This window comes from Pogona vitticeps, chromosome 3, assembly GCF_051106095.1.
Source record: "Pogona vitticeps strain Pit_001003342236 chromosome 3, PviZW2.1, whole genome shotgun sequence".
Taxonomy (NCBI): domain Eukaryota; kingdom Metazoa; phylum Chordata; class Lepidosauria; order Squamata; family Agamidae; genus Pogona; species Pogona vitticeps.
Window position 1 is genome coordinate 197991876 of NC_135785.1, and position 27950 is coordinate 198019825.

The 27950-nt window shown below is 41.5% G+C and overlaps 1 protein-coding gene across 1 annotated transcript; it reads left to right on the forward strand.

The window, feature by feature from the left end:
• DNMT3L (DNA methyltransferase 3 like) lies at positions 1 to 27948 on the forward strand. Its single transcript, XM_078390505.1, has 14 exons — positions 1 to 332; positions 1798 to 1896; positions 3444 to 3530; positions 4365 to 4454; positions 6486 to 6530; positions 8762 to 8841; positions 10349 to 10461; positions 11323 to 11494; positions 18243 to 18327; positions 19295 to 19383; positions 21192 to 21267; positions 23471 to 23610; positions 24723 to 24808; positions 27742 to 27948. Exons 1-14 carry the CDS (start codon positions 251 to 253, stop codon positions 27884 to 27886), a joined length of 1389 nt encoding a protein of 462 aa, XP_078246631.1. The 5' UTR covers positions 1 to 250; the 3' UTR covers positions 27887 to 27948.
• Positions 27949 to 27950: the final 2 nt, after the last annotated feature.

Consider the following 27950-nt stretch of genomic DNA (forward strand, 5'->3'; position numbering starts at 1 on the left):
ACCCTCCTTCATCTCCCCCCTCCCTCGTCTGGTCTACTCTCTGAGACGAGCGTGATGGTGGGTTCTTGTGCGTAATCAAAGGCCTGTATTACTGCAAACGCTCTCCGCAAAAGGCGGCCGCTTTGCCTAGGATTCGGGCCGCCGCCTCCGATCCTTCCTGTCGCCCCCACAGGGCTGGGCTCTCCCGCCGCGGCGCCCGGGCCCCGCGGGAAGCGAGCCCCGCTCACGCAGCCGAAGGTCGTCGGCCGGCATGGCTCAGGAACAGCCCGCTGTCGTCGTCCTGCTGGACACCGACAGCGAGCGAGAAGAAACGTGCAGCTTCTCAGAGGCAGGTGAGGAAGAAGAGGAGGAAGAGGAGGAGGAGGAAGGGAGGCGCCGCTGGGCGCTCGCCACCATCACCACTCACCTGCGGGAGGAGGGGGGGAAAGGAGCCTCCCCCAAAGCTGACCAGACACAGGGGAGAAAAGCGAACCTATGTTCGTCAGTTGATCTGCATGGGAGAAAGGGCACGCCCGTGAAAAGCATCGAGGCCGTTTCTCCAAAGCCAGATGCCTTCTTAGCAGCGGAGCTGGGCGAACTTACCTGTAGGACTTACAGGGTGGGGCATCCCCCAGCCAGCTAGGCATGCTGGGGTTGTAGTCCCCCCCAAAATGTAACTTTTATAAATACATGTCTACAGAACAGACCATCATCAGAACAGGCCAAAGTGTACATGGTTGTTGTTTTTTTTGGGGGGGGGAGGGGGAAATAAGCCTTCAGCACTGAGGTGAGGTGGTTGGAGGCACCAAAAAGAAATAAAAATCACCATCACAAGAACACTGAGACAAAAACTGGTTAGGAGGAGAAGAATGAAGAGCCATTGGTTTGCAGCTGCACCTTCTCTGCCTGTTTCCTCTCAAATGGTTACTGGGTCTGGTAGCTCTTTCTTACCTACCTACACATATGCACACACACACCTTGGTTGAACTCTGTGAGGAAATTCCATGACAGGCAGCTAAACCTGTGTAGGATGTCCCTGTTATGGGGGTGGGGGGCGCAGGGGAAGGCTAGCCTTAAGTGATGGTTTGGGACTCTTGACTCTTGATAAGACCAGGACAGCTCTATGCAGGCACACGGCCAGTTAGACTGCGCTTTTGTCAAGAAGGGCCATAAGCATCACTTCTTACTCATCTGCCTTCAGTATCTTCCAGATGTGTTTACCTAGCACTCCAGCAAGCCTCCGGTATAGTATTAGTTAAGTGTGTCTTTAGCACATCCTCCTACTGCCAAGGTGGATCAAAAAGTAGCTCATGTGATATAATGAATAAAGTGTTAGACTGGGTTACTAATCTCTGCTTAGCCATGGAAACTCACTGAGTGGTGCCAGTGGTAAATTGCTCCTTTTACATTTCACATACCATGGAAGGGGTTGCCATGATTTAGAAATGGCAGGAGGACCCATAACAACAACATACTGGCATTAAATATGGGGTTGGTTGACTATGGCCTTCCAGCTGTTTCGTGTTTGACTGCTCCTGTCAGCCCTAGCCAGCATAGCCATTGGTGATGTATTATGGGAACTGTAGAACAAGAACATCTGTAAGGAGAGAGGTAGATAAATAATACATTTAGTAGATAAATAATAAATATAAATATATGCCCATTTCCTACTATTTGTGGTTAAGATGCTTAAGTTTTCACAGTTCCTTAAATGCAGGCATGACATGCCTCAATAGTCCATATGGATCAATTACCACTGTATCTAGATGTGTAAAATATCTCTCTCTCTCTCTCTCTCTCTTTCTTTCTTTCTTCCAGCTCTGTCATTCAAGGACAGAACTTTATCTGAGATTATTTCTATCAGTTCTTTGGAAGAAGTGTCTCCCACGAGTCACCAGAGACCAAGAGGAAGTAATGGTATTTTCAAGAAGAATTTTAAAATCATGGTTGCAGGTTGACTGTGAGACAGGCTGGATATCGGTAGCAAAATTAGCACTAGTGAGAGTAAATCTAGCTGGGATCTTCCTGCCCTTCTTTGCTTGATGTTTGTAGTGCAGTTCTTCTGACTCTTTCAAGTGTCAAACCTGGTGGTTTGGTATGTGGTTGCACCATGGCAGAAGTGATGAAGTTGGTTCTAACTCCAGACCTGCAAGGGATGTTAAGAGCAACAGCACACACATTGGACTATCAGCAGTGAAAGCTGGAGGAGGTGGAAATCTGCTCAGTGTGACGGATCATTCCAATTTTCAAAGCTTCCCAATCAGTTAGTTACTGAGAATGATAGCAATGTCTCTGAAAAATCAGTTCATCTAGTTTCCCCCAAGCATAAATAGAAGAGTTTTTGGAAGGGAAGGGGCAGAAATGTGATGTTTCCTTCTATTGATGTTAGTTCAACTACAAGTGTAGGTGACATTTAGAACATGGTTGCAAGGAAGCATCTGCTGGACAGCTATAGCTGATTTGACTAATCGCTATTTTCTGCTTTTCCACTATTTTAAGTAGTTATTTGATGGGATTACATTATATCCCTTGTCAGTGGTTTTAAAAATACAGTAATCATGTGCTGTACCTCCCAAACTAGCTCTTTTCAGAATAAAACAATGCGGTTAGTTCCCTTGACAAGAAAAGAAAGGAAGAAATGGCAGTAACAAATCTGCCTTCTTCCTTTTGCAACAGTGCTTTTCCATCTCACAGACCTTTGATCTTTCGTCAACATTAATTATGAGATTATGCACTCACTGTTTTCCTTCACTTGTCATAGAATCACAGAATTGTAGCATTGGTGGTGTCCAAAGGGTCATCGAGTCCATCCCCCATCAATGCAGAAAATATTCTGTGAGGCTTGGCATCAGTGTCCAGTGCCCACATGCCCCAATGGAGATAATGTGATGAATAAAGTGTTGAATTACACCCAATCCTTGCTTGGCCATAGAAACTCATGACAGAGGTTGGTAGTGGGGAAAAGTGCCCCTTGAACACTACCCACACCTCAGAATCAGGGATGGAACACTTGAGCAGTTTGGCAATTCACTCCTCCCCACAAACAAACAAACCATGGAAGTAGATCTGAGTGCTGGGAGACCCAAGTCCCAACATGTAAAGAAGGCCTTGGCATGTTCATTTAATAGCAGGTGTGGTAAAATTGCTCTGTCATGTCCCCTAGAAGGGGCAGTAGGACATTTTCAGCCATTTTTTTTAAAAATTGAACAATGTTTAGTGTGCTGAAGGAGCAGGGCTCTGTGGCCACCCTTGGGCTGCTGGGAGCTATGTGTGGCCATGGGCTGCCCAGCCTTGTATCTCACATGGATTACTGCAGTTGTTGGGTTCGGAGGTCACACAAAGAAAAGTGACTGAAGGGAGAACTCTGGTTATATCTTTCCCTCCCTTTCCCCCTCCCCCTGAATCCTCTTTACCTTTCTCTCTCTCTCTCTCTCTCAATCTCTCTCTCTCTCTCTCTCTCTTAGTTACACCAGTCAGGAACAGCTCTGAAGTTATTTCTTTAAGTTCTGTGGAAGAAATTATACCTACCACTACACCAGGGTTAAACACAGGTAAGTTTATTTCTACAAGGAATGGCATCCATGTTGGGATTTTAATTATTTTTATAGTCCACTATTCAAATGAGACTACATTTCTTTTTCAGGGCTGGTCCTAACATCAGGCAGGGTTAGGTGGCATTTAATGGGTACCATTAAAAAGAAAAAGTTAGTTATTTAATTTCTCATTATATGTTTTTGCTAACACAGGTGCAAAGAGACACATGTAGGATTTCTTGCCTCATGTGCCAAAATTACGTAGCTATCTTGAATTGGTTGGATAGGAGCTGCAATTTGTTGCTCTTTCTCACTAAAATGTTTTGGGCCAGAGACCTGGCCTGTTGTATGTAGTGGTCTAACACAGCCAGGACTCTCAGGGTTGAAGTCCTAGGACTTTGTGAATAACAGGTTCTATGGCATTACCTGGTTTATGGCTTATCCCAAGAACAAGAGACATTGTTTCAAGCCATCGCTGTTACAATGCAAAGTATTTGAAGGTGGCTTAGTCTTGAATGTGCAATTAAGAGTTATTAATCTCACAAAAGACCTGCTCCTCATTTGCTTATAAGGATGAACCATGCTGTCTGCATTTTTAGACTCTCTTTATGGGATTGTGGTAGCTATGGAGACTGTTATGGTGAATGCCTACACATCCACATTTACCTCTATACTGCTGGCTGTGCATTACTTGGCCTTTTGCTGAACTCAGAAAAGTGTTCTGACCTTCATAGCATCCTGATTTGTGACAAGGCCACCCAGAGTGTGTTCTGACTAAATTGCCTTAAAGGGAACAGGAAATCTGGATATGCCTTTTGATTTATAATTTTCTGTTTCCTTCTTCTGCCACAGATTTAGTCCTGTCTTTGGTGGATGATAGTTCCAAGGATGTAAATTCTGTAAGATCAATAGAAGAACTAAATCTAGTGAAGCTCAGCAAAGGTAATCTCAGTACCAAGAGGAATAATACTGGGGGGGGGGTGTGTGGACATGTTTGAGGCAGGGGAGTGCCTAACCCAAAATGGTGGGGAGAAGAGTTACTTTCCCTCAGCTTGGACTGTAAGCCATATCTGGGGAGAATTGGATAAGTCGGGGGTCTTGTCATTTACCCAACTTATTCATGCTCTAAACAAAATTAATACAGTGCCAGCAGTATCGTTGGATAGAATAAGGCAGCCATCTTGGGTGTCTAATTCTCATGAAATGGCACCAAAAAGTTAGATGTTGCTTCTTCCTCCTCCTTCTTGGATACCAGGGAAGGAATTTGTGTGCCAAAATAACTTACCTGACCATGGATACAACACACCTTGATCTGTGGGATGTGGGTATGAATTGCTGCTCTGCCTCAAGTAAGAAGTTTGTCATGGGACTGACTCATTAACACCTTTTACCGAACACTAATACAACACCATCTGTATTAGTAGCTATGGTACATTTCCTACCCCCCACCATCTCCAGTACCTATGAAGCCCACACACCTGCAAACATTTAAAACCAGCCCTGTGGTTATATTTTAGCAAAGAGCAGACATGTCCCAAAGCAGTTATAATTTCTATGCTGGTCCGATGAAGATATTTGCTTATTTATTTATAGCCCAACTTTCCCCAGAACTGAGAACCAACCCAGTTCGTGACAGAATTTTAAAAACAAGAACAAATGGAAAAAGCAAGACATTATTGAATACATTTATAATCTCAAAACACAAGTGAATTAAAAATAGTCTTTAAAGTACATCAGTTAACCTGATAATAGTTTGAGAGTATGGCACCTATTCATTAAAATGAATATTAAAATGAATACTATTCATGATCTTAGTAAGCAGATGGTTGTCAAAAACCCACCCAAGATAAACACCTAAACAGAAGGCCTAAAGGCAGAAGGAGAAGAGGAAGGGGGTCAACCTTGCCTTCCTCTATAGAGACTAGTTTCACAGTCTGAGAGCAGCCATTGAGGCAAAAAAAACATACAGTGGTGCCTCGCTTAACAAGCGCTTCATTTAACAATGAATTTGCTTAGCGATGGCTTTTTCGGAGCAATCTTGCATTCCGTTTAACAATGTTCCCTATGGGTGATTTTCGCATAGCGATGTTTGGGACCATGCTTCGCATAGCGATGACAGTTTGGGTCCCCCTGTTTCGCTTAACGATGGTTTTGACAGCCTCATGTTGGCTGTTTTTTATATGTTTAAAAATGTTTTTAAAATGTTTAGAATGCTTGAAATCATAAGTGCACTTAATAAACCCTTTGTTAAACTAATTTGACTTTGTTCCGACTCTTTTTAAATTTGTTGTAATTTTTTCCCCCCATTGAGATGCATTGAATAGATTTCAATGCATTTCAGTTGGGGAACCATGTTTCGCTTAGCGATGTTTCCTATGGCGATTTTCGCTTAAGGACGGCAATCTGTTCCCATTGGAACGGATTATCCGGTTTTCAATGCATTTCTATGGGAAACTGCGTTTCACTTAGCAATGTTTTCCCATAGCGATGATTTTTTTGGAAGCAATTAAAATCGTTAAGTGAGGCACCACTGTATTAGAGGTAGCAAATAATTAGAGCTGAAAGTGTTGCAGAGTGGTGACTGGGACAGTCCTTCTGTGTTTGTGAACTTAGACTTCATAGGAGTCCCATGCTAAGGTTCTGAAGACCAATCATCAAACCAAGCCAATCTGCGTAATCCTAAAAGTAAGAGAAGCTTGTGACACCCAGATGCTCACATTAGTTAACGATTTCTTTTTAGCAACACAGGCTATCTCTAATATCTGTTTATGTCCAGAGAAGTTCTCTCAAAACAATAAAAAGAACTTTTGAACCTTTCCAATGCCTTATGCAAAAGTGTTGCCAATGTAGGATAGGATGGAATACAGAGGAAAGATCAGATATACAGTAGATTCCAGCCAATGTAGATAGAATTATAGATCAGTTACACTGATTAAAGTGTCAGAAATGCCCTGATTCTTTTTCTTTTCCTAGAAAACATTGCATATGAAATAAGCTATAAAGGAAGAAATATAGAAGGTAAGATACAATTTTTGTTGCTACTGATGTTTTATTTGCTATCATTACTTTTATTGTCCTGAGCCTTGTAGCACAGTGTTTAAAACTGCAGTACTGCAGTGAAGACTCTGCTCACAACCTGAGTTTGAACCCAGACTCAGGTACCAGCTCAAGGTTGACTTAACCTACCATCCTTCTGAGGTTGCTAAACAGAGTGCCCAACTCATGGGGGGGGGCAATGTGTAGCCTGCATAATTATATTGTAAACAACCCAGAGAGAGCTTTAAGTACTATGAGGTGGTATCTAAACAACACATTTTGTTTAGTTTTTTTTAAGATAACTGCTAGTAGGGCTTCAGTGTTTAATCAATGAATGAGTTAAGTTAATCAGTTACGTTTCTTTGGAAAGGTACTCACCAATTAACTGGTACCAGATTTAGCCATTTAAATTATTTTCAAATAATACATATATACAAAAATAAAAAGAAGCAGAGGGAATGTATTTTCTAAGATGAAGCCTATTAAATAATAATGATGGGGGGGGAGGCTAAAAAGGGAGTGGGGCTCAGCGCAAACACCGCCTCCTCTCAGACCAGAAGTTCCAGCTCTCTCTAATGATGAAAAAGACAAATCGGCTATTTATTTTTCACAACTGTTTTGTTTTGTTTCTATCCAAACATGCAGAAAAGAATCCATTAAAGGTTACTTGATTACTTAACTAAAACATACTTAATCAAGTGATAGCCTTATACGATTGTTGTTATTTCTGCTGCTGCTGTTAACACTGCTGAAGCATTTTCGCCCAGAGGCTAATAGTCTGTCAACACAAAACAGCAATCTTAGTTCATAGATGGGAGAAATCTTCCATTCACAGATATATGTGAGAACTCAGCCAAGATATGCACAGAGAAGATATGGTAGATTTATAAAAATCATATATAAATAATATGTCTGCATCTGTATGACAGCATATATAGATATTATATATATATATATAGCTGTGCTGCTTCCCATGTTTTAAGTTTTAAACTGAATAAGTCTCAGGGTTTTTTGTGGGATAAGAAAGATCTTGTGTCCATTTCACATTTGATTCACTACTTCAAGCCTATCTCAAGCTAAGGAAATCAAAAATAAATTGAATTCAATAGTTGTTCAGCAGCTGGAACAATGTGAGGACACCTTTATCTGTAGCAGTATCGCTAACCTGGTAGCCTTTAGACATCTGGTACTACAACTTCCATGAGGGGACTTAGCCATGCTATCTGACAATGATAGGATGATATTCCTATCATTGATATTCATCATGTCTCAAGAGCACCAAGTGGGAAAGGCTGATCGTTTAAGACCTTTGTCACTGGAGACGAAGACCAAGATCATCCACATTGTCACCTTTCTAATCACCATGTATGGGTGTGAAAGCTGGACAGTTAAGAAAGTTGACGGGGGGGGGAATAATTCATTTTAAATGTGGTGGCGGAGGAGAGCTTCACGGATACCCTGGACTACCAGAAAGACAAAGAAGTGGGTCCTAGGTCAAATCAAACCTGAATTATCTCTGTAGGCAAAAAGTTTGAAATTGAAGCTCTGGGCACATCATGAGAAGGCAGGATTCTCTGGAAAAGACAATATGAAATGAATTTACTTCCTAAAGGAAACCAGAGGCTTGGGTCTGCAAGAGATGAGCAGGGCTATTGAGGAGAGGACATTTTGGAGATGGCTTATTCATGGGGTCACCATAAGTTGGGAGTGACTCAATGGAGCATAACAACAACAACAACAACAACATGAGAGAAAAATGTGTGTGCAATTGTCATTTTAAAAATTGTCTAACAGAAGCAGATAATAAGAAGGTGTGTGATGTGTGAATCATAAAAATGGGTGTTGTCTTTACATAAGAAGAATGTTATTTATTGTTTGAGAATAGGGTATTTTCAGTGAAAAAAACTGGGTACTGCTTTTGAGATGGTTCCGTTCATGTATAAACCATATCCCCTATCAAAGGGATTCTTTTCATGTATTGTTACTACAACAAGAAAATGTCAGGCATAATTTAGTTGAAACTGAACTATAGAGAAGTCTGCCAAGGTTTTTGTTGTTTTCTTATATACATATTTTAACTGTAAAAGTAGTATGTTTAGTATGTGAACAAATATTATTTCTTCTTAAACCGAGTTTAACAAAATCTCCAAGTAATCTGTAAAAATGGATGCTGAAAATGGTACTGCATAAGATAATATTTTTGTATTTTATAGAAATCTGTATATGTTGTGGAGAGCTTGAGATTCATACTCAGCACCCTTTGTTTCATGGAGGAATGTGTGCTCCATGCACAGTGAGTACCTGTGGATGTTCAGCATCAAGCCCCATATTACGTCCCAATTTTTGATTGCAGTTTGGAATTACAACTTCAAAAATCTACCCTAAAAGTAGCCCTGTAGAAGCTGTAGTCTGAGAGAGTAACTTTTCAGAGCTCTCTTTATGATCAGTTGAAAACCTATATTTAAAGGATAATGGAAGAACAACTCCTGGATTTTGGAGATCCTTTATCTTAATTCCAAAGTACTACTGTTGAATCAAGCCCTGTGTCAATTCATGATGGTATTAGGACACAAACCAGAAAAGAAAAAGAAGAACCCCACAAACCCGTTTATTTTTTCCAGGATTCATGAGTGGCTTGTGGCTTGTGGGTAGCCACAGTTCATGAACCACCCTGATTCGTCATTCTTCTGATTTGTGCCCATCTCGACTCCTAAATTTCATTTAGGAGTGAAAACAGGACCTGCAGAGGGTGAGGGCAAGACACATCGCAATATGAAAGCTCTTTCCGTATTCTGAGACATGTTGTGGCCAAATGTTTCATAAAGATTAAATTGTACAGAAAAGAATGCCTGATAAAACTTTATGTGTTCCAAAGATCTAGCCAGCGATGCTGTGCTACCAGAAGGGGTTCCAGATTTTGGGACAAAGTTCCCCTAATACTCAGTCCACAAGCCAACTCCATACCTCATTTTTATTAAAAGCTCCCAAAACAATGTTAAACCTTGCAAAGTCATTGATGGTGAAGATGCTAACAGCAGTGGTATTTTACGTCTGTTATCTTCAGCTGAGCTATCAGCGTCCCAGGCCAAGCAGATGGACAGCAATACTGTAATGGGATCTGCCAAGAGCAACATACTGTAATCAACCAGCAGAGTTATATTTTCAAAACTGGCATTGTTTGTTTCATTAATGCCTTAAAATAAATTTTTTTTCCATCTGAAAATACTTTAAACCAAAAAAACTTGAGAGAGAGAGAGAGGAAGGAAAGACTATGGCCTAAAGCTGCTTACTACTTCCAGTCAGACAAGACACATTGAATCATTTGGGAAATTGGAGTGCAGTCCCAGAAGGCTGAGCACCCACAGAGACAGTGGGCTTCCTGTAGCTGGCACTAACCTTTAGATTTAGGCCCGAGAAACATACAAAAGTAACTGAAAAACCCAGTGGTGTGCTATTAGTGGTCCTGTTTGCTAAAGCAAAAAGGCACCTGTCTGAGCAACGCTGAAAGTCTTGTGGTTCCACTCTTGCTAGAGCGATTAACCCATCCCTTAGCCTCAAACAAGTTGGTTATTAGACACACACACACCGTCATAATATAGTGAACGATTCAATATGAAGGACTATTTTAAGAATGTCTGCATATCTACCTTTGCTGGCTGGCAGAGTCTGGGAGTTGTGGTTTTAAAAGGTAATGTTTTCTAAGTTCTAGATTTCCTGGTGCAGTTTGTCATGGGCTTTGAACACTTACAAAGGAACATAGTAGTATTAACTAACTACAGTTTTTGGCTTTGTTTGTAAAGGAGAAGTTTCTGGAGCGCTTCTTCCTGTGTGATGATGATGGCTACCAAGCTGACTGTGCCATCTGCTGCTGGGGCAACTCTCTGATAATGTGTGATGATCCCAGATGCCACAGGTGACTGATACCCACATTTTGCATCCAGAACTGGAGATGCTACCAGGTTTGAGGCGTGAGAAGGAGCCTTTGCATAAAGGTCTTCTGATATTATGTTGCATGAGAACCTAGGTTAAAGATTGCCAGATAGCACACGCACATTCACCTCTTTAACAAACACCATCAAAGACTCAATGATGTATATGATGATTTTTTTTTCTTCATTACTGTGAGTGCAGTTAAGGACTCTGTAGGTTCCTTGTACAATATCCCCATGTATGTTAGTGTAATGGTCACGTAGGTTCCAGGAAGTGAATTCCTACACTCAGTCTTTTATGGAGCTTGGAGAAGTGATGCTTTTGGACTACAGTTCCCAGAATCCTTCAGCGGGATGGCCCAGTTCACAGGGTTCTGGAAGTTGTAATACCCCAGACAGTAAATTTTTTCCGTGAAAGAAAGGAACATGTCCAAGCTCTCCTCTTGTACCGATTTTCACTGCAATACAAATAGATTTGTAAGGTGGGCAAGCATGCATGCTCATGAATTGAGTGCCCCCTGGTTCTTGTCATCATTATCCCTGAGTGATGAGATGGAGAACGTTGTAATACATTTGGTAAGTATGCAGAAAAAAGGTGATTCTCAGATGCAGCTTCTCAGTTCTATGGATACTGGCTAAAATTCCACAGGGACACTGTCATCCCTTGTATTTATGGCCTGTGACTGTGCTGATTGGGAGATTCTGGGACTTTGTAGTAGGGGGGAAAAACTTTGCCTTCCCTACAGCAAGAGGCTCCTTGGGAATTCTTTGCATCTACATATGTTGATTCCTTCTGACATGTAGAAGGAGTTCTTCATGTCCAGAAAATCGCTTTATTCATTTAGGTGTTTTTGTGAAGAATGTATTGATACGCTTGTTCATCCTGGGCATTCAAAGGGAGTCAGAGAAACCAGCCCTTGGCTTTGTTTCATGTGCCAGTCACAAGATGGACATGGGCTGCTCAAGAGGAGGACAAGATGGCGTGAAGAACTGAAGCATTTCTATGATCAGGAATCTGTAAGGGAATATGTTGCATTGACTTTTGCTTAATGTAAAAACATTTTGAAGGTTGTTTATCTTTGCATTAACCGGATAGATATTTCATAGAATGGACCATCTAGAATAAGATTTTACAGCCCTAAACCAACAGATTTCAAAAACAAAGGGTCTGTCCCTTTCCTTTAACTCTACTGCTTGCTGGTGATTTTAAAAAGTAAGGAATAAAAAGCCTTCCTTTTCCAGATGGGGCAGTAAAACTCTTTCAGCTGACATGACAAAAAGCACAGCCACTTGCAAAAATGCCATTACATTTCTTTAAAACAATGGTTGAAGATTTTACCCCCAGCACTACTAGTACAAACAAAAGCAAACAAAAGCTTCCTGTGCTTCCCTTTTCACTGCTCTCTGCCCACATTCATCAACCAGAAGCCATTTCTGGTCCCCAAAAGTGTCCACGCCAGTGGTATAGTGAAAACTGGGACTCACAGGGTTTAAGTCCCTAGATTTTCAGAAGAGCAGGGACAGTAAGCTGCCCACCCACCCACTTAGGCTTCCCTGTTCCCTTTGATATTAGATGCAGTCCTCTCCATAGCCAAGAGAAAAAATAGATCTTTTTGTTGTTATAGAAATGTTGTAAGCTATCCTCAGTATAATACAAAATATTTGAGGAGAGTTTGATCCTGAATGGTCAAGTTGGGAAAAAGACCTAATCCTTAATCGTTTATATGCTTCAATCCAGTGACTTGCATGTTTGGACTTTCTTTATGGGGCAAGATGACTATGGGGACTGACAGACAGCCTCTGCATTTCTTCCAAATAATGCTAGTGTGAATCCATATAGACATAGGGTAGAGTCCTATCAGTGAAAACTGTGTAAAGCCAAACATATAAGTGGCTTCCCTTCTGGTTTGTCATCTGCCCTGCTACCAGGTGCATGGCCAGGCACACAACTATTCATGCAACTAGAGGATGTGGGGAGGTGTGAAGCATGACAGAGTTGTGGTATTACCAGGATGCACCAGGTGGTGCTAACTAGTAGAACTTCCCTGAGAGATGAAGACGCCAAGCAATAAAGCAGTATTGATAGCAGAATAGTTGTATTATTTACAGGATATATACATAAATGTACAGCTTAGTCCTTGTTTTCAGTCCCAAAGTCATACACAGCAGTTTCCACAGAGTTCAATGCATAAATCAGAGTCAATGTCCTTATAAATTAGTTCAGCAGTCAAATACCATATGTTCAGTCCAGCAGCCAGAGTTCCTCTTCCAATACACAGCACGAAGACACGGCTTCTTCCAGGATACTCCTAATTCGCCTAAAATACAATCATTGCCTCTCCAAAATTTTCCCTCTGATAACATCATGAATCTACCCACGACATTCTCAGGAACCTCCACAACCCGATGTTGACCTTCCCAAACAACTGGACATTTCCGATTGTAATTTTATAGCTACCAACTCTTCCAAGCCCTCTTCCGTTATCCCGCTATCCCCAATTTGTTTAATCAAACGTAGTGTAACACCCGACGCTTTTCTCCTGGTTGATGCTCTTACTCAAGACCCTCCCCCTTTAAAGTTTGATTTAGTCAATCCCAAACTTACATTTAATAGCACAAAACCCTGTAGGGATTCAAATTGTTCTTCCTCTTTAGGTATTTGTCATACTATGCCCTTAATTTCCTTACCACAATCTAGCCCCAGCCCACCCCAGATAACTTCCCCTCGCCTCCAATCTGCTTGTTCCCCCCCCTTTCCCATTCCATCCACCCCTAATCCTAGATTTCCAGCCTCTTCATGACTGGATGATACTTCTCAGTTGCCCCCTAATTCCCCTTTTCATATTAAATTCCTCTCCTGGAATATTTCTGGGTGGCAGAGAAAAGCCTTAGATAAGGATTTAACCAGTTTTCTATCCGGCTATGATATTATTATGCTTCAAGAAACCTGGTCATTAACACCTCCGTTTATTCCGGGTTTCTCTACGTTTCATATACCCGCTATTAAACTTAACCCTAAGGGTCGCCCTGCAGCTGGACTATGTTGTCTTTTTCAATCCTCTTCCTTGTTTACACTATCTTCTATCCCTTCCCATTCCAATTATATTCAGATTCTGTTATTGCAGTGTAACAAATTTACTATTTTACTTTTCAATTTATACATACCACCTTCTGCTCCTTCCCCGAATAATTACTGGACCGAGATTGAGAATCTTGCAAATCTCCATTTAAGGACTCACTCCACAGCTTCTGTTCTTCTTATGGGTGATCTAAATACCAGAATAGGACCTAATAACATCAAACTGGCTAGCCATTTGAAGTGGGATCTTGAAACATCAACCCCTCCTTGGTTCAACCTTGCAAGATCCTCTAAAGACCATTCTATCAATGCTTATGCTGCTTTGTTAGCCAACCTTAGTCTCAGTCTCCAAGTTGTTATATTAAATGGAACTGTGGGGAGAGACATTCCTGGGGGTTATACTCATTTTTCTGTCAAGGGCCCCAGTGTAATCGATTATGCCCTTGCCTCCCCTATTCTCCTTCCATTTATATCTGATTTCTTTGTTGAAACACGAACTGACAGTGACCACCTGCCTCTTCGACTATCCTTAAATCTCCCAGTCCGTCTCCCTCCTATTACTCCCCCCCCTCTCAGCCCCACACCACGCCTTAAATGGTCCCCTCAAACTGACACTGACTTTTTATCATGGTCACAATTGCCAGAGACTATTGACCTTATTAATACTATAGGTTCAACCAACTCTACCCCCCAGGCTATAGACACTTACGACTGTCTCTTGGCCTCCTTGGTTCAAGCTCTTAGTAGGCCTTATCGGTCTTCTTCCCACAATCGAGCTAATTCTTGGTTCGACTCCGATTGTTGGCTGGCAAAGAAACAGGTCAGATCTCTTTTTCATTCTATTCAAGCCTACCCTTCCCCTAATGCTCTTAAAATTTACTTCGAAGCCAGAAGGTCTTGTACCACCCTTCTGGATATGAAACAACATCTACACGCCCAACGCAAATGGACCAATCTGCTGCAAGCCATTCTTTCTCGGAATTTTAAGGTTTTTTGGTCCCTTGTTTCCCGTACAAACTTATCTTATGCTCTCTCTCCGTACTCTCCAATACCCTCTGATTCTTGGGTTACCCATTTTTCAAAAATCTTCTCCTCCTCGTGCTCTCCCCATTATTCTATCAATCCCTCTCAAAACTTCCCAGATTGGCCCCCGGTTACCTCCGATGAGGTACTAGAGTTAATTTCCACCCTTAAACCTGGCAAATCCCCAGGGCCTGATCATGTTATCTCAGAGATTCTGTCTAACAATCCTCTTTGGTGGTCCCATCTGCTTGCCAAATTATTTACCATAGTAAATCACTCCGGTGTATTTCCGGACTCTTGGCTATCTTCTATTCTGATACCAATCTTCAAAAAGGGCGACCCTTCTCTTCCTAGTAACTATCGCCCAATCAGCCTATTGTCTCATATAGGCAAACTTTATTCTAAATTTCTCTTATCAAAACTATCAGCTTGGGCCTCTTCTAAAAACCTCCCTGGGAAGGAACAGATAGGCTTCCGCTCTGAAGCCTCGACTCTGGATCATGTTCTGCTTTTGTATCACCTTGCCGAAAAATACTCAGTTTATCACAAAGCTAGACTTTTTGCCGCCTTCGTCGATCTACGAGGAGCCTTTGATTCAGTTAATAGGAATTTACTGTGGGATAAACTTAACAACTGGGGTATTGAACCCCGACTGCTTTTTTTGCTTAGGCGTCTCCACTCCTCCAATATATGTCAGATTCGGCTGCCAAATTCCTATGAGCTCTCTGACAAATTATTAGTTGACAAAGGTGTTCGGCAGGGATGTGTCTTAGCCCCACTACTTTTTAATTTATTTTTAGCGGACCTGCCTTCCTCTCTTTCTGCTTCTACTAATGCTGCACCCTCTCTTAATGGTTCCCCAATTTCTGTGCTTTTGTACGCGGACGACGCAGTCCTATTATCTCTAACAAAAGCTGGTCTCCGTCGTACCCTATCCAAATTTCAAACTTTTTGTTCAGCTAACGACCTGGTTATAAATGCTGACAAGACTAAAATAATTAACTTTTCCAACTCTGTATCACTATCTCCCTGGACAATCGGAGCACAAACCTTTCAGCAGGTTTTATCCTTTAAATATCTAGGTATCACTCTGCATCATAAACTCAGTTGGCGTCCCCACAAAAAAATTGGTTCTATCTTCCTCTAGCCTCCATCTTAATGCCATCTCAAAATTTCACTACTCATCTGGCAATCAATTTGTGCCTGCAGCGTTGCTTATTTTTCGGACTAAATTGCTTTCCCACTTACTATATGGAGCTCCTATTTGGATTGAGGCCATAGATCACGATGTTGACATTTTGGCAGCCGCCTTCTTCAGGAAAATCTTAGGAGTCCCCAACATGATTCGTCTTTCAACTTTAGTTTTGGAATTGGGTACCCATCTCCCTTCTACCCTTGCTTGGTCCACCACATTTAAATATTGGCTTCGTTTACATTTAAATTCTAAGCCCAATTCCTTACTATACGATCTACTCAGAGACAATTTCCTTTCCAAGTGGCTGAAGTTGATTGAGATTAAACTTCAATCCCTTGATTTGAATCTAGAATCCCTAAATGATTTAGGAATTCAACAGGCCCATGCTCTTATTAAATCTAAACTCTGGCAGCATGAGTTTGAGGTTCTTGCAGCCAAACTGAATCCTACCTGTTCCCCGCTTTCTTTTGGTCTTTTCCCTTCACTTGGTTATCATCCAAATTATTTTTCCTCACTTATCAACCCCAGGTTAAGAAGAGCATTTATGTTAGCCCGATTTAACATTTTTCCCTCAGCGAACCATACCGGTCGATTTGCAAATATTCCTAAAGAGGATCGATTATGCCTGTTCTGCCATTTGGTTCCGGATACACTTGACCATATATTGTTTTTCTGCTCAGTTCATTTTTCCATTCGTAAGGCACTACTAGAACCCTGGTTATCTTCCCTGCCGAACACCCCTGAGATTTTTCTGAATGATTCTTCCTCCCGTATCACTGAAGCTGTCGCTATTTTTCTGCTTGAGATTCTTAAATTAACTTCCAAATTATAACCCGTTGTGTTTATTGTTAGTAATCCCAGCTGTATTTATGCCAATAAAGGTTTGGAGAAAGTAAGTAAGGATACTCCAGCACAGCAACATGAGAACACCAACCCAGCAACCCACAGAGTGTGTGTGCTAGGTCTGCTAGCTTTATCCCAGGGTTAGCCAATCCTGGGATTGCTCTCTCAGCTCTTACAATTAACTCAGCTGGATAAATTCTTACTTTACTTCTCTCTACAGCAGTGATTCTGACAAATACTTATTGCTATGCATGAAATTGTATTCAACAATTCCTTCAGGTTTAGCTCAAACCTGTCAAAGCATGGCAGAGCAAAGGGGTAAAATTGCTTGTGTGATTTGCCCTACACCATTGTGTGAAGCAAGAGGACTCTGCCAAAAATCCCAAATATGCTTTTTCTGTCCCAACCTGGTATAAGGTTGTTAAGCTTTCTAAGAAACAGCAGAAAAAATGTCATTGATCCATCAGGAAGGCCAAAGTTCACCATTTGCTAGTTCTTACATTGATTAGTCCATGGGCAATTCTGTGTATTTTCATCAATCACTGGAGTCAATAACCAGAGGTAAATACATAGTATTCAGCTTCCTTGGAAGCTTTCTGTAGACATAAACATTTGAGGAGAACTCATGTACCACGAATCTCCTTTCCATCCACTCAAGATGGAAAAGGAGAATGAAAGACACCTACCCAGAAACTAGGATTGAGGCATTTTAAGGGCCAGCACACTGTAGATTCTCCAATGGGTCGCTAAAATTCAAATTAGACCTTGCAGATTGTGTGGTCATTAAAAGCTGAAACCACCTTAGTTTTCCAGAGAGAAGAACTTTGTGTCTCAGTAATCATGCTTGAAAGTGAAGCCTCCAGGCGGTCAGTCGCAAAAGAGAGCATTCTGATCTGTAGATTTAAGAGATGTGGAAAGCCTGTCTAATGTTAATCACATTTCTTTCAGCACTTAAGGTATTTCCTCATCACGATCTGACAGATATTACATTTGCTTCTAAATCATATTACAGATTATGACATTACAGAAATTTGCCGAGATGTAGTAAGGTAGACCACAAAGGCATATGTAACAATAATCCTTACAGAGTAGAATAACTCATCATTTTGCAATACAAACAACTATTTCTGATTTAAAAGGTGCTCAAGGTTTTCCAAGTGAAGAAAATCTGAGGCTTATTTGTTCACATTATAGTCTATAGATTTAGCCCTTATGCAGCCATATTTAGTTGTGACTTAATTGCCCTAACTGCACTTTGCATTATTAATTGCATTGCCTGCTGCCATTTCAGAGGACAACTTTTAATGCTAGGCTGTGGGTTGTGGGGCAAGAATGCCGTTATAATTGCAGCACATAGGGATATAAGGGAGGAAACTAGATAGGTGCCAATGGAGACGGGCTTACCTCCACGAGTTCTATATAAAATCAGATGTGGAAATGTTTAACTACACACACATGTGTCAGTCTACATCCAGATCAGAGAAGTGTATCTGGGGTTGTCATGGACCAGCAAGGACAGGCACCAGCCGCCCATGCTGCATATATTTAGTTTTTGTTGCTAGAATCAAATAAAAGGCACCCTGTACAAATAACTACAGTATCTTTTTTTTAATTGGTTGTGTTAGAACTCTCTTGAAATATATCAGCCATTGTCCCCACGGGAGAGAAAACCCATCCATGTGCTCTCTTTATTTGATGACATTACACCGGGTAAGTAAATGGGAAATACCTCCCCCTCTCCTACAGCCTGTGGCTTGAACCATTAGGACCCATTTGCTCTGCAGAAATCCTTGGGCTGTGGCGCTTGCTGCCTCACTAGCGGCACTTTGTGGTTTGGGTTGCAAGACGCTAGGGTAGGACTGCCCAAGCTTTTCTGCCTCAAGAGCCACATGCAGGTCATACAGGGGTGGGTTGCTGGGGACAGCATATCTTCTCATTCACATTTGCACACATGTACACACACACACTTGGTATGCAGGGATGGGGAAGTTTAAATCTTCCCTTCCTCCATGCTGAAATCTAAGGATTCCTAGGGAAGCTTTTAGTATGCCCTGATGATCTCCAGTAAGATCACAGTTTCTTTGCTACTAATTAGCGGTCATCTGACATCAGTCACTTTCTGGTAGGGTTTCTGAGATCAAGGAGTGGTGTTGCCATTGCCTGCCCTCCATGAGTTGTTATGGCTGAGTGGGGATATGAACCCAAGCATCCTGACTCCTGGTCCAGTATTCTATCCATACATCATGCTGGGGTTCTCCCTCCCTCTCCTTGTGGTAGTTAAATAATACTGGAAGCCAGGAAGTAGCACTTTTCATGCTCACCCTAAAAGAGAGAAGTTAGAGTTCCCCTAGCTTTGAGAGGCATGCAGGGAGCAGCCAATAGGTTGTACCTCTCTGGACTAGAGGAAAGGACCTACAGAGGAGATTAGCTACAAAGTTCCTGAGAGCTTTTCATTAACTGGATAACTCACTCTGAGGCATTTGTAGCCAGAATTTTAAAAGTTTCTTTACTTGAAATTACAGACTTGTGTATACTATTTTCTTTACTGCACACATACTAGCAACCAATTTAACAGATCAACAGCAACAACAGATTAAGAGAGGGAAAGAACACACAGTAGAGAGGTGTGACTCTCTTTGAGTTTCAAAACCTGGAAGGAACTATTTCTGTTTTCCAGAACTGAAAAGCTTTGGGTTCCTGGGGGAAAATATGAGCAATGGACGATTGAAGTATTTGGATGATGTCACAAATATGACAAGAAAACATGTAAGTAAACGTTATTTTAAATGACAGTTTAAAATATATGAGAAATGTCAAGAATGTTACTAATTCAGGTTTGTATGAATTTAACTCAGGCAAAGAAAAACAAGAAGTCTTATGGCACCTTATAGACCAGGGGTGGGCAATTAATTTCTATGGGGGGGCCACATGAAAAATCTGAACTGTGTTCAGGGGCCGAACCAACTTTACTTAAAAATAAAATGAAACAGTGATGTGATTATTTTTATTTTAAACTTGTTAGTCTTCACAAATACTAGAGGTTTTTTGTGGTATGTTAAAGATAAGCAACTGCTCAACTTTAGACAAAAAGCTATAAATGGTTTTGATGTTCAAAACTGTCTGCGGGCCGAACAGGAGCGGCTTGTGGACCGTATGTGGCCCTCGGGCCGCACTTTGCCCAGGTCTATTATAGACTCACAGGCTTTCTTTGGCATAAGCTTTTGGGGTCTATAGCCCACATCCTCAGGTATGTATAAGGAAGTTGGCTACAGTCCACAAAAGCTTATGTAAAATAAAATGTGTTAACATTTTAATATATAAAACTCCTCATTGTTTTTGCTACAGCAGGCTGACTTGGCGAGTCCCCTGGAAACTTCTGCTTAGGGACAGAAGAGGCATGTCTTTGAAACTTTGGCAAAATGGGAGGGGGAAATGGCTAGGTAAAATAGTATGAGTCATTTTATTTCAGTGCAAGCTAATCCTATGCTGAACCGGAGTGTCTTTGTAAGCATGCAGACCATTTAATTAACATGCTTGGCAACACATTTGAATGGGGGTGAAATGCCCAAAGCCCAGTTCAGTGGCTACAATCTGGCACAGATCAAAGTGCCGAAGCATCATTAGTTTTAAAGGGAATTGGATATCTCTGTACGCTGGATCCTGGCCAAGTATTTGTTAACCTTTCACTGCTATGAATCAGTCTTATTATTAATAATTATCTCACAAAACAAGGCATCATTCCAGAACATATTCTTTCCTGTGCTTCCCCCACCCCCCGTTCTCTTTACTTCTTTATCTTCTTTAATCACAGTTCCCTAAATGATTGCTAGATTGCTGTTTAATTTTTTTTCAGTTTGAGTTTCCTTTATGGATTGAATTCATTTAGGAAAAGAAAATATGGCACATAAACACATCTAAATAATAACTACGTACATGGAATACATTCATTTATTTCCATGTGGCTTCAGCTGCTGCCCTATAGGCACACGTATATGCTGAGTGTGATATCCACTGACTTCAGAAGAATTTTCTTCTGAGTAGATGCAAATTGGATTCCACTGTTAATCTAAATTACAGTAATAAGGGAGACACCACTGTACTTTGACTAGTCATTGCACCATGCAGTGTTTGAAATAAGTGAAACAATTAGCAGCAATGTATTTAAAGAAAACCTAGTTAGCAAGTTTTAGAGGTAGTGGCATCTGTCTGTGCTGGCGTATCAGGCAAAAACAAAACAAAAGTAAAGAAGACAAAAACATTGTGGCACCTTAAAGACTAAAGGCTATACTTTAATGTGAGCTTTCATGGACAAGTCCACTTCCATCTGAAAAAGTGGGCTTGTCCATGAAAGCTCACATTAAAATATAATCATTAGTCTTCAAGGTGCCACAGTGTTTTTGCCTTGTTTATCTCCTTTATTTTGCTTTTGCCTGGCATGCCAGTTAGTAAGGTTAGGTTTGTTCTGTGATTAGAAATTGCTCTTGTCCCTTGATATGAATGTATGTGCCTTTAAAATACAAAATACCCTCTTCTCCATCCCACCTTCTGAAGCTTTTTTTCCCCCTGTTTTATAGATAGAAGAATTGGGCCTGTTTGATTTTATATTTGGGTCCACTCCACCAGTGGCAAGGTCATACAAATACCCCTCTGGTAAGATGTATAAACGTATTTGAAATGGTCACTGTTAAGAATCACTTTTATTGCTTCAGTCAGTCCAAAGTGATTTATCATTTTTGGTGCATTTACTTTCACTCTCCTCTGGAACAGGTTAGATAAAATGACATTCAGGTTGCAGCTACATTGTCTGATACAATGGCTTGGTTTGTCCAAATAGCCTTGGGCAGTTCCCCCCCCCCTTACAATGGGTTCTTCTTGTGTTTTTGTCCTTATACCTATGTCATCCAGTCACTTTCAACATATGGCATCCTTAAGAATGTGTGATTTTGAAAAGGTCCTGTCATTAACAGTCCTGCTCAGGTCTTACAAATTCAAAGTCATGACTTCCTTTATTGAGTACATCGGTCTTATTTTCTCTTCCTCTTTTTCCACTGCCTTCATTTTTCCCAATATTATTGTCCTATTCAGTGGGTCTTTATTTCTTTGTGATATGCCAGAAATACAATAACTTCATTTTTGCGTCTATTGAAAGTTCAGGCCTGTTTTGATACAGCACCCACATATTGGTCTTTATGGTGGTCCACATATCCGTAAAGCTGTCCTTCAACACCATGTTTTGGCTGAAATATTACTGCACAGCTCTGCCTATGTGACAGGAATGGCATTACTGGCAGTAGCAGATTGTTGTTGTTTAAAGACTTCCTTTCATAATCTCAGGGTGCACATGGTTTGTACACAAAGGGGGGCAAAGTGACTTATGCCCTAAAATCACAAAGTGATGCCTTTAATTAGCTGCAATCTGTCACTGCAAATGGCATAGTTCCTGTTGCACCCAATAGGATTTGGGGCTTTGAATGAATCAATCTTTTTGATGTCTGCTTTCTTCACTGTCTAGCTTTTATACACCTTTCCAAGTCTCATATTTCTTCTGATTTCTTATTTGCAATTTGGATTTGGATTGATGATTGGATCAAGCCAACATATAAATATGCAACCATTTCAATTTCTTCATTGTCCTTAATAAAGTTGTGTTTCCCCATCTTAGGTTAAGATTATAACCTTAACTCAGGGGTCAGAAATTTCTAGGCCTCTAAATGTTTTGGACTTCAACACCTTGAAGCCCCAGACATTGGTAACATTTTATGTGGGTTCTAATCCAGAACATCTGGCAGCCCAAAGGATCCTCAGCACTATCCAGTCTGGATTGCATTCACCCTCCCACTCAGTTGATGGCTGAGGTAGGACACTTGTCCATGTCCAAATCCAGAGCTAGTTTAAGGCATTTTGCTGCCTAAGGCAAAGAATAAGACAATGCTTTTCCCATTCCATGTACAAAAGCTGGTTGGGCCACTACTTGAATCTCTCATCTTCAACATTACTGGTGGGAAGGCCTCTGTTGACACACTTAAAAGCAGCAGGCTATGTTGGGGAGAGGGAAAAGAGTAAGACAGACTGCATAGCATCTAGCTCTCTCTTTGGATGCTACCCATGGCCTCACTTGTCTAATGCTAGGACTAGCCTAACTCTAACGTGTCCAAACCCAATGCCATTCTTAAAAGCAAGAATATTGTAAGCTGGTATTGCTCAGTGGGTTGGAGCACCTGACTGCAGAGCACAAGGCCCAGAGTTGAAAATCCCACTAGCAATCAGATCAGTATCCTCCTGTGTGCCTCCTGGGTGCTTGGAAGAGGAACCAACCAAGATCACCTGGGATATATGTGGCTCATGGGTTTCTTTGCTCTGCCATCCAGGCCACATTTCACAAGCTGCAGAGAACCAGAGTGCCACCAGAAGGAAGGACTCAGAATTAAACCATGTTAAACTACTCTATAACTATAGAAACCAAAGAGAGTCACCAGAATTGTTGTTGATGGTGTTGTTTTATTGCCACCTGAATACTTCTTCCTGAAAGATTTAATTTGCTTTCTGAACAGAGATTTGAGGGGTTTACGTCTGGATCCTAGCATTTTCTATAACCTCTGCCAGTATTTGCCACCTTTTGGAATTGATTCTTAAATCTGAATTGCCAATATTAAGTAGCAACTTGTCAATTAAATTGAATATTTAAAAGGTCCAGAACTACATTCAACTTAATTTCAAACTTCCTTAGAGATAAGCAACGGGTGTGTAGTTTTAGAGTGTTGCCATTCTTTTCTTCAAAAGACTGCAACCTAGTTTCAGAAGAAATTTCCAGAGACCACCCTCTTAAGGCCTGTTCTTCTCTCTTCCCTTAAAGCCTGGTACTTTTACCAATACTTTCGAATACTTCAGTATGGAAGACCCACAGAAGGAAGCAAGAAGCCCTTCTTCTGGCTCTTTGTAGACAACCTTGTTCTTGATGAAGAAGATAGAGATACAGCTTCTCGTTTTTTTAAGGTAAGCAGAAAAAACGGAGCTTGGAACACTTACTTTCAGGAAATATGTCTTCCAGAACCACTCAGACTTGTGACTGTAACTTGCGAGTGAGCCAGGTGTTCAATTACAAGCACTTATGCCACCACCTGAGGCCGGAAGAGAAGTGTGGCTGTCATTCAGCCACTCCTCCTCCTCCCTCACTGCCATGATGCCACCCTCACAATGACGATGGGTGGGGAGAGTGGCAGCTCTCGCTCTCTCCTAGCCGCCTCCATGGAAGGTTGTTTGAGAAGCAGCTGTGCTGCGAAGGTGGGAAGGCCATGGTAGTAGCAGATACGGATGGCCAGCTCAGATGGTGAACAGTCGGAGGTGTGGGGATTTTTGCCACCTCCCCTAGCACTCAATGAGCACAGGTAATAGCCTCACTCTGCCTAATGGGCAGACCAGCCCTGAAAATGGGCAAAAAAGTCATGTAGATTGGTCCTTGCTTCCAGTCTTGCCTAGAGGGTGGCGTACCAGAGACATGGTGCTGGGATAACTGCTGTTCCTCTCTTTAGGGAGGATGTGGTCTAACAAGCTAAGAACTGATTCACAGAAGTGCTTTGGGGTAATAGGAAGGATGGTCCAACATTAATTAAAGAGCATATCTTTGATAGGACAGCACTCTTTTTAAAGAGCCAGATCTTCATGGGATATTCCTAGATACCGCCTTTCTCCTGGATTCCCAGCTGTTGTCAGAGATACTTTTACATGGCTTCTATTGGTGCAACTGGAGTTGGCCTTTCTTGGGAGAAAGTAGATCTCTCCATTGCTACATATGCCTTGGCCACCTCAAGATTAGACAACTGGTTCTATCGGGCCATGATTTGAAGAGTATATGATAAAATGCAGTTGTTGCAGAATGCTGTGTCCAGGATGCATCCTCTCAAGAGCATCTTACTCCAGTCATCTTTGGCTTATACCTGTTTTTGATCCCAGTTCAAAGAACTGCTCTTCTACTTTAAACCTCAAAATGTAAACTCTCTCAGAGGCTCAAATCACTGAATTGTTTAGGGGAAAGATATTTAGCATGTGATATGGTACTGATATTGCAAAACTGTTGAGATATATTAAACCTTTTGTCCCTTTGAAAGGTGGAGGCGGTGGTCAGATATAAGATACAAGGTGACATCATCCAGAATGCAGTACATGTATGGAGCAACATTCCATCGGTTAACAGGTGAATGACTTGTTTCTCATAAGCGTTTGTCCTGGAGTACAACCTTCTTTTTCAGCCAAATCAGCAGGACTTGTTACCTGTCTTGTCCTGCAAACTGGTTTCTGGTTGTTGGTTTTTGCATTTCACTGAATGGGTGCTCTAGTTCAAGAAATGTCTGCTATAAATCTGTAAGTTTTGAACCTCTATCTTGTAGATGGCCATGGGTCCCCCATCCCTGATCTGCTTCATGCTGCTAAAGAGCAGTTCACCTCTGCACCACTCAGGCTTCCATATCTTCATCTAAAAACTGTCAGCTGTCTCTTTCCAAAATGTCCGAGGGCAACACAAGAGTTGGCATGGGGGCTTCTCAAAGTTACATTGCTTCTCTGAGGAGCTCCCACTCAAGAGTTCTGTAAGAGGGAGAAAGATCAAGGGAACAAAACAGGGTAGCCCATAGCCTGAAATTTTAAGGTGTGGAGATCTGCGTGTGAGGAGGGTGGCCACCAAAATTAAGGGGCACTACATCTGTAGACATCCTGGAGAGTGAAGTCAAGTGGGCCTTAGAAAGCATGGCTAACGACAAGGCCAGTTGAGATGATGGCATTCCAGTTGAACCATTTAAAATCTTAAAAGATGGCGCTGTTAAGGTGCTACACTCAATATGCCAGCAAGTTTGTAAAACTCAGCAGTGGCCAAAGGACGGGAAAAGATCGGTCTACATCCTAATCCCAAAGAAGGACAATGCCAAAGAATGCTCCAACTACTGTACAATTGCACTCATTTCACACACTAGCAAGGTTATGCTCAAAATCCAACAAAGTAGGCAGTATGTGGACCGAGAACTCCCAGAAGTACAAGCTGGATTTCCAAGGGGTAAAGGAACTAGAGACCAAACTGTTAACATGCACTGGATTATGGAGAAAGCCAGAGACTTCCAGAAAAACATCTACTTCTGTTTCATTGACTACACAAAAGCCTTTGACTGTGTGGACCACAACAAACTAAGACAAGTCCTTAAAGAAATTGGAGTGCCTGACCACCTTATCTATTTCCTGAGAAAATCTATATGTGGGACAGGAAGCAACAGTCAGAACTGGATAGAACGAGTAGACTTTGTCTAGAGGGGTGGGGTATGAATCTAAATAAAGTAAAGTAAAGGATATGGAACAACTGATTGATTCAAAATTGGGAAAGGAGTATGTCAAGGCTGTATATTGTCCCCCTGCTTATTTAACTTATATGCAGAATACAGCATACAAAAGGCAGGACTGGAGGAATCCCAAGCCGGAATTAAGATTGCCGGAAGAAATATCAACTACCTCAAATATGCAGATGATACCACTCTGATGGCAGAAAGTGAGGAGGAATTAAAGAACCTCTTAATGAGGGTGAAAGAGGAGAGTGCAAAAAATGGTCTGAAGCTCAACATCAAAAAAACTAAGATCATAGCCACTGGTCCCATCACCTCCTGGCAAATAAAAGGGGAAGGTACGGAAGCAGTGACAGATTTTACTTTCTTGGGCTCCATGATCACTGCAGAGGGTGACAGCAGCCATAAAATTAAAAGACACCTGCTTCTTGAGAGGAAAGCGATGACAAATCTCGACAGCATCTTTAAAAGCAGAGACATCACCTTGCCAACAAAAGTCCGAATAGTCAAAGCTATAGTTTTTCCTGTAGTGATTTACGGAAGTGAGAGCTAGACCATAAAGAAAGCTGAGCGCCGAAGAACTGATGTGTTTGAATTGTGGTGCTGGAGGAGACTCTTGAGAGTCCCCTGGACTGCAAGGAGAACAAACATCCATTTTGAAGAAAATCAACCCTGAGTGTTCACTGAAAGGACAGATCCTGAAACTGAGGCTCCAATACTTTGGCCATCTCATGAGAAAAGAAGACTCCCTGAAAAAGACCCTGATGTTCGGAAAGTGTGAGGGCAAGAGGAGAAGGGGACAACAGAGGACAAGATAGTTGGATGGTGTCACTGAAGCTACCAACATGGCCCATGGGGTTACGAAAAGTCGGACACCACGCAACAACTAAAAAACGTCTGTAGATACATTATATTCGTTTGATACCCTGTTTCCCTGAAAATATGACCTAATCTGAATATAAGACCTAGTATGATTTTTCAGGATGCTCATAATATAAGCCCTACCCCCGAAATAAACCCTAGTTAAGTGAAACCACGCCCTCTACACTTGTGCAGCAACCCGAAGAAGATGACATGACTGTATTTGAATAAATGTAGATTGATGTACATGAAAAAAATAAAACATCCCCTGAAAATAAGCTACTGCATTTTTGGAGCAAAAATTAATATAAGACCCTGTCTTATTTTCAGGGAAACATGGTATAATCATCCTCACTTCCTCCATCCAGAAACAAATATGTGCACTCGTACATCAGATACAGCTTAGTGACATTAATGGCTAGTCCATCCCTGCTCTGGGAGAGCAATCACAGGGGAAACTGGGCTTTCAAGCATGCACACATATGTGTGTGTCTGTACACACACACACATGCACATCTGTGGGCCTGGAGAGAAAAAACATGCCCAGTAGTCTCCTTTCTGCTAACAGAGTCACTGTGCTTTTAAGATGGTGGCATGGTGAGCAGACATATCAAAGTGCAGCAATGGAGGGAAAAAAGTATCTTTTGGATATCCCCTGTCCCACAGCATTAAGTCAGAGCATTTTGTCAGACAACAGGGTGGTGCGACGCCAACTTTCATTATCACAGAGTTACCAAGTGCACAATGAGACCATCTTAGAATTTACTAAGACAAGAGCAAAAGGAAAGAGGCCAGGATCAGACACAGGATAAATCCCTGTATTGATTGAAGTGAAAATGCAAATGAAGTGGTGATTAATTCATATTAGTAAGAAGAATGAGGTTCCAGCATATCTTCTAAATTTTCACATTAACACATTTTTTCTTTGTTTATATTTCTCCAGCAAATACTGTGCTACATCTGTTTATACAGATTTGTTCCTGTTGGCAGAAGACATATGTAGAAGCAGAATCTTCTCTGAGCGTCCAGCCACTCTGATAAGGGAGTTTTTTGTTCCTTTGAAAGACTATTTTAGGGCTTTTTTCTAAAACATTACTGAGAGCAGTTGTTGTTTTTTCAATAAATAAATATTTTATGACAAATATAGAAATG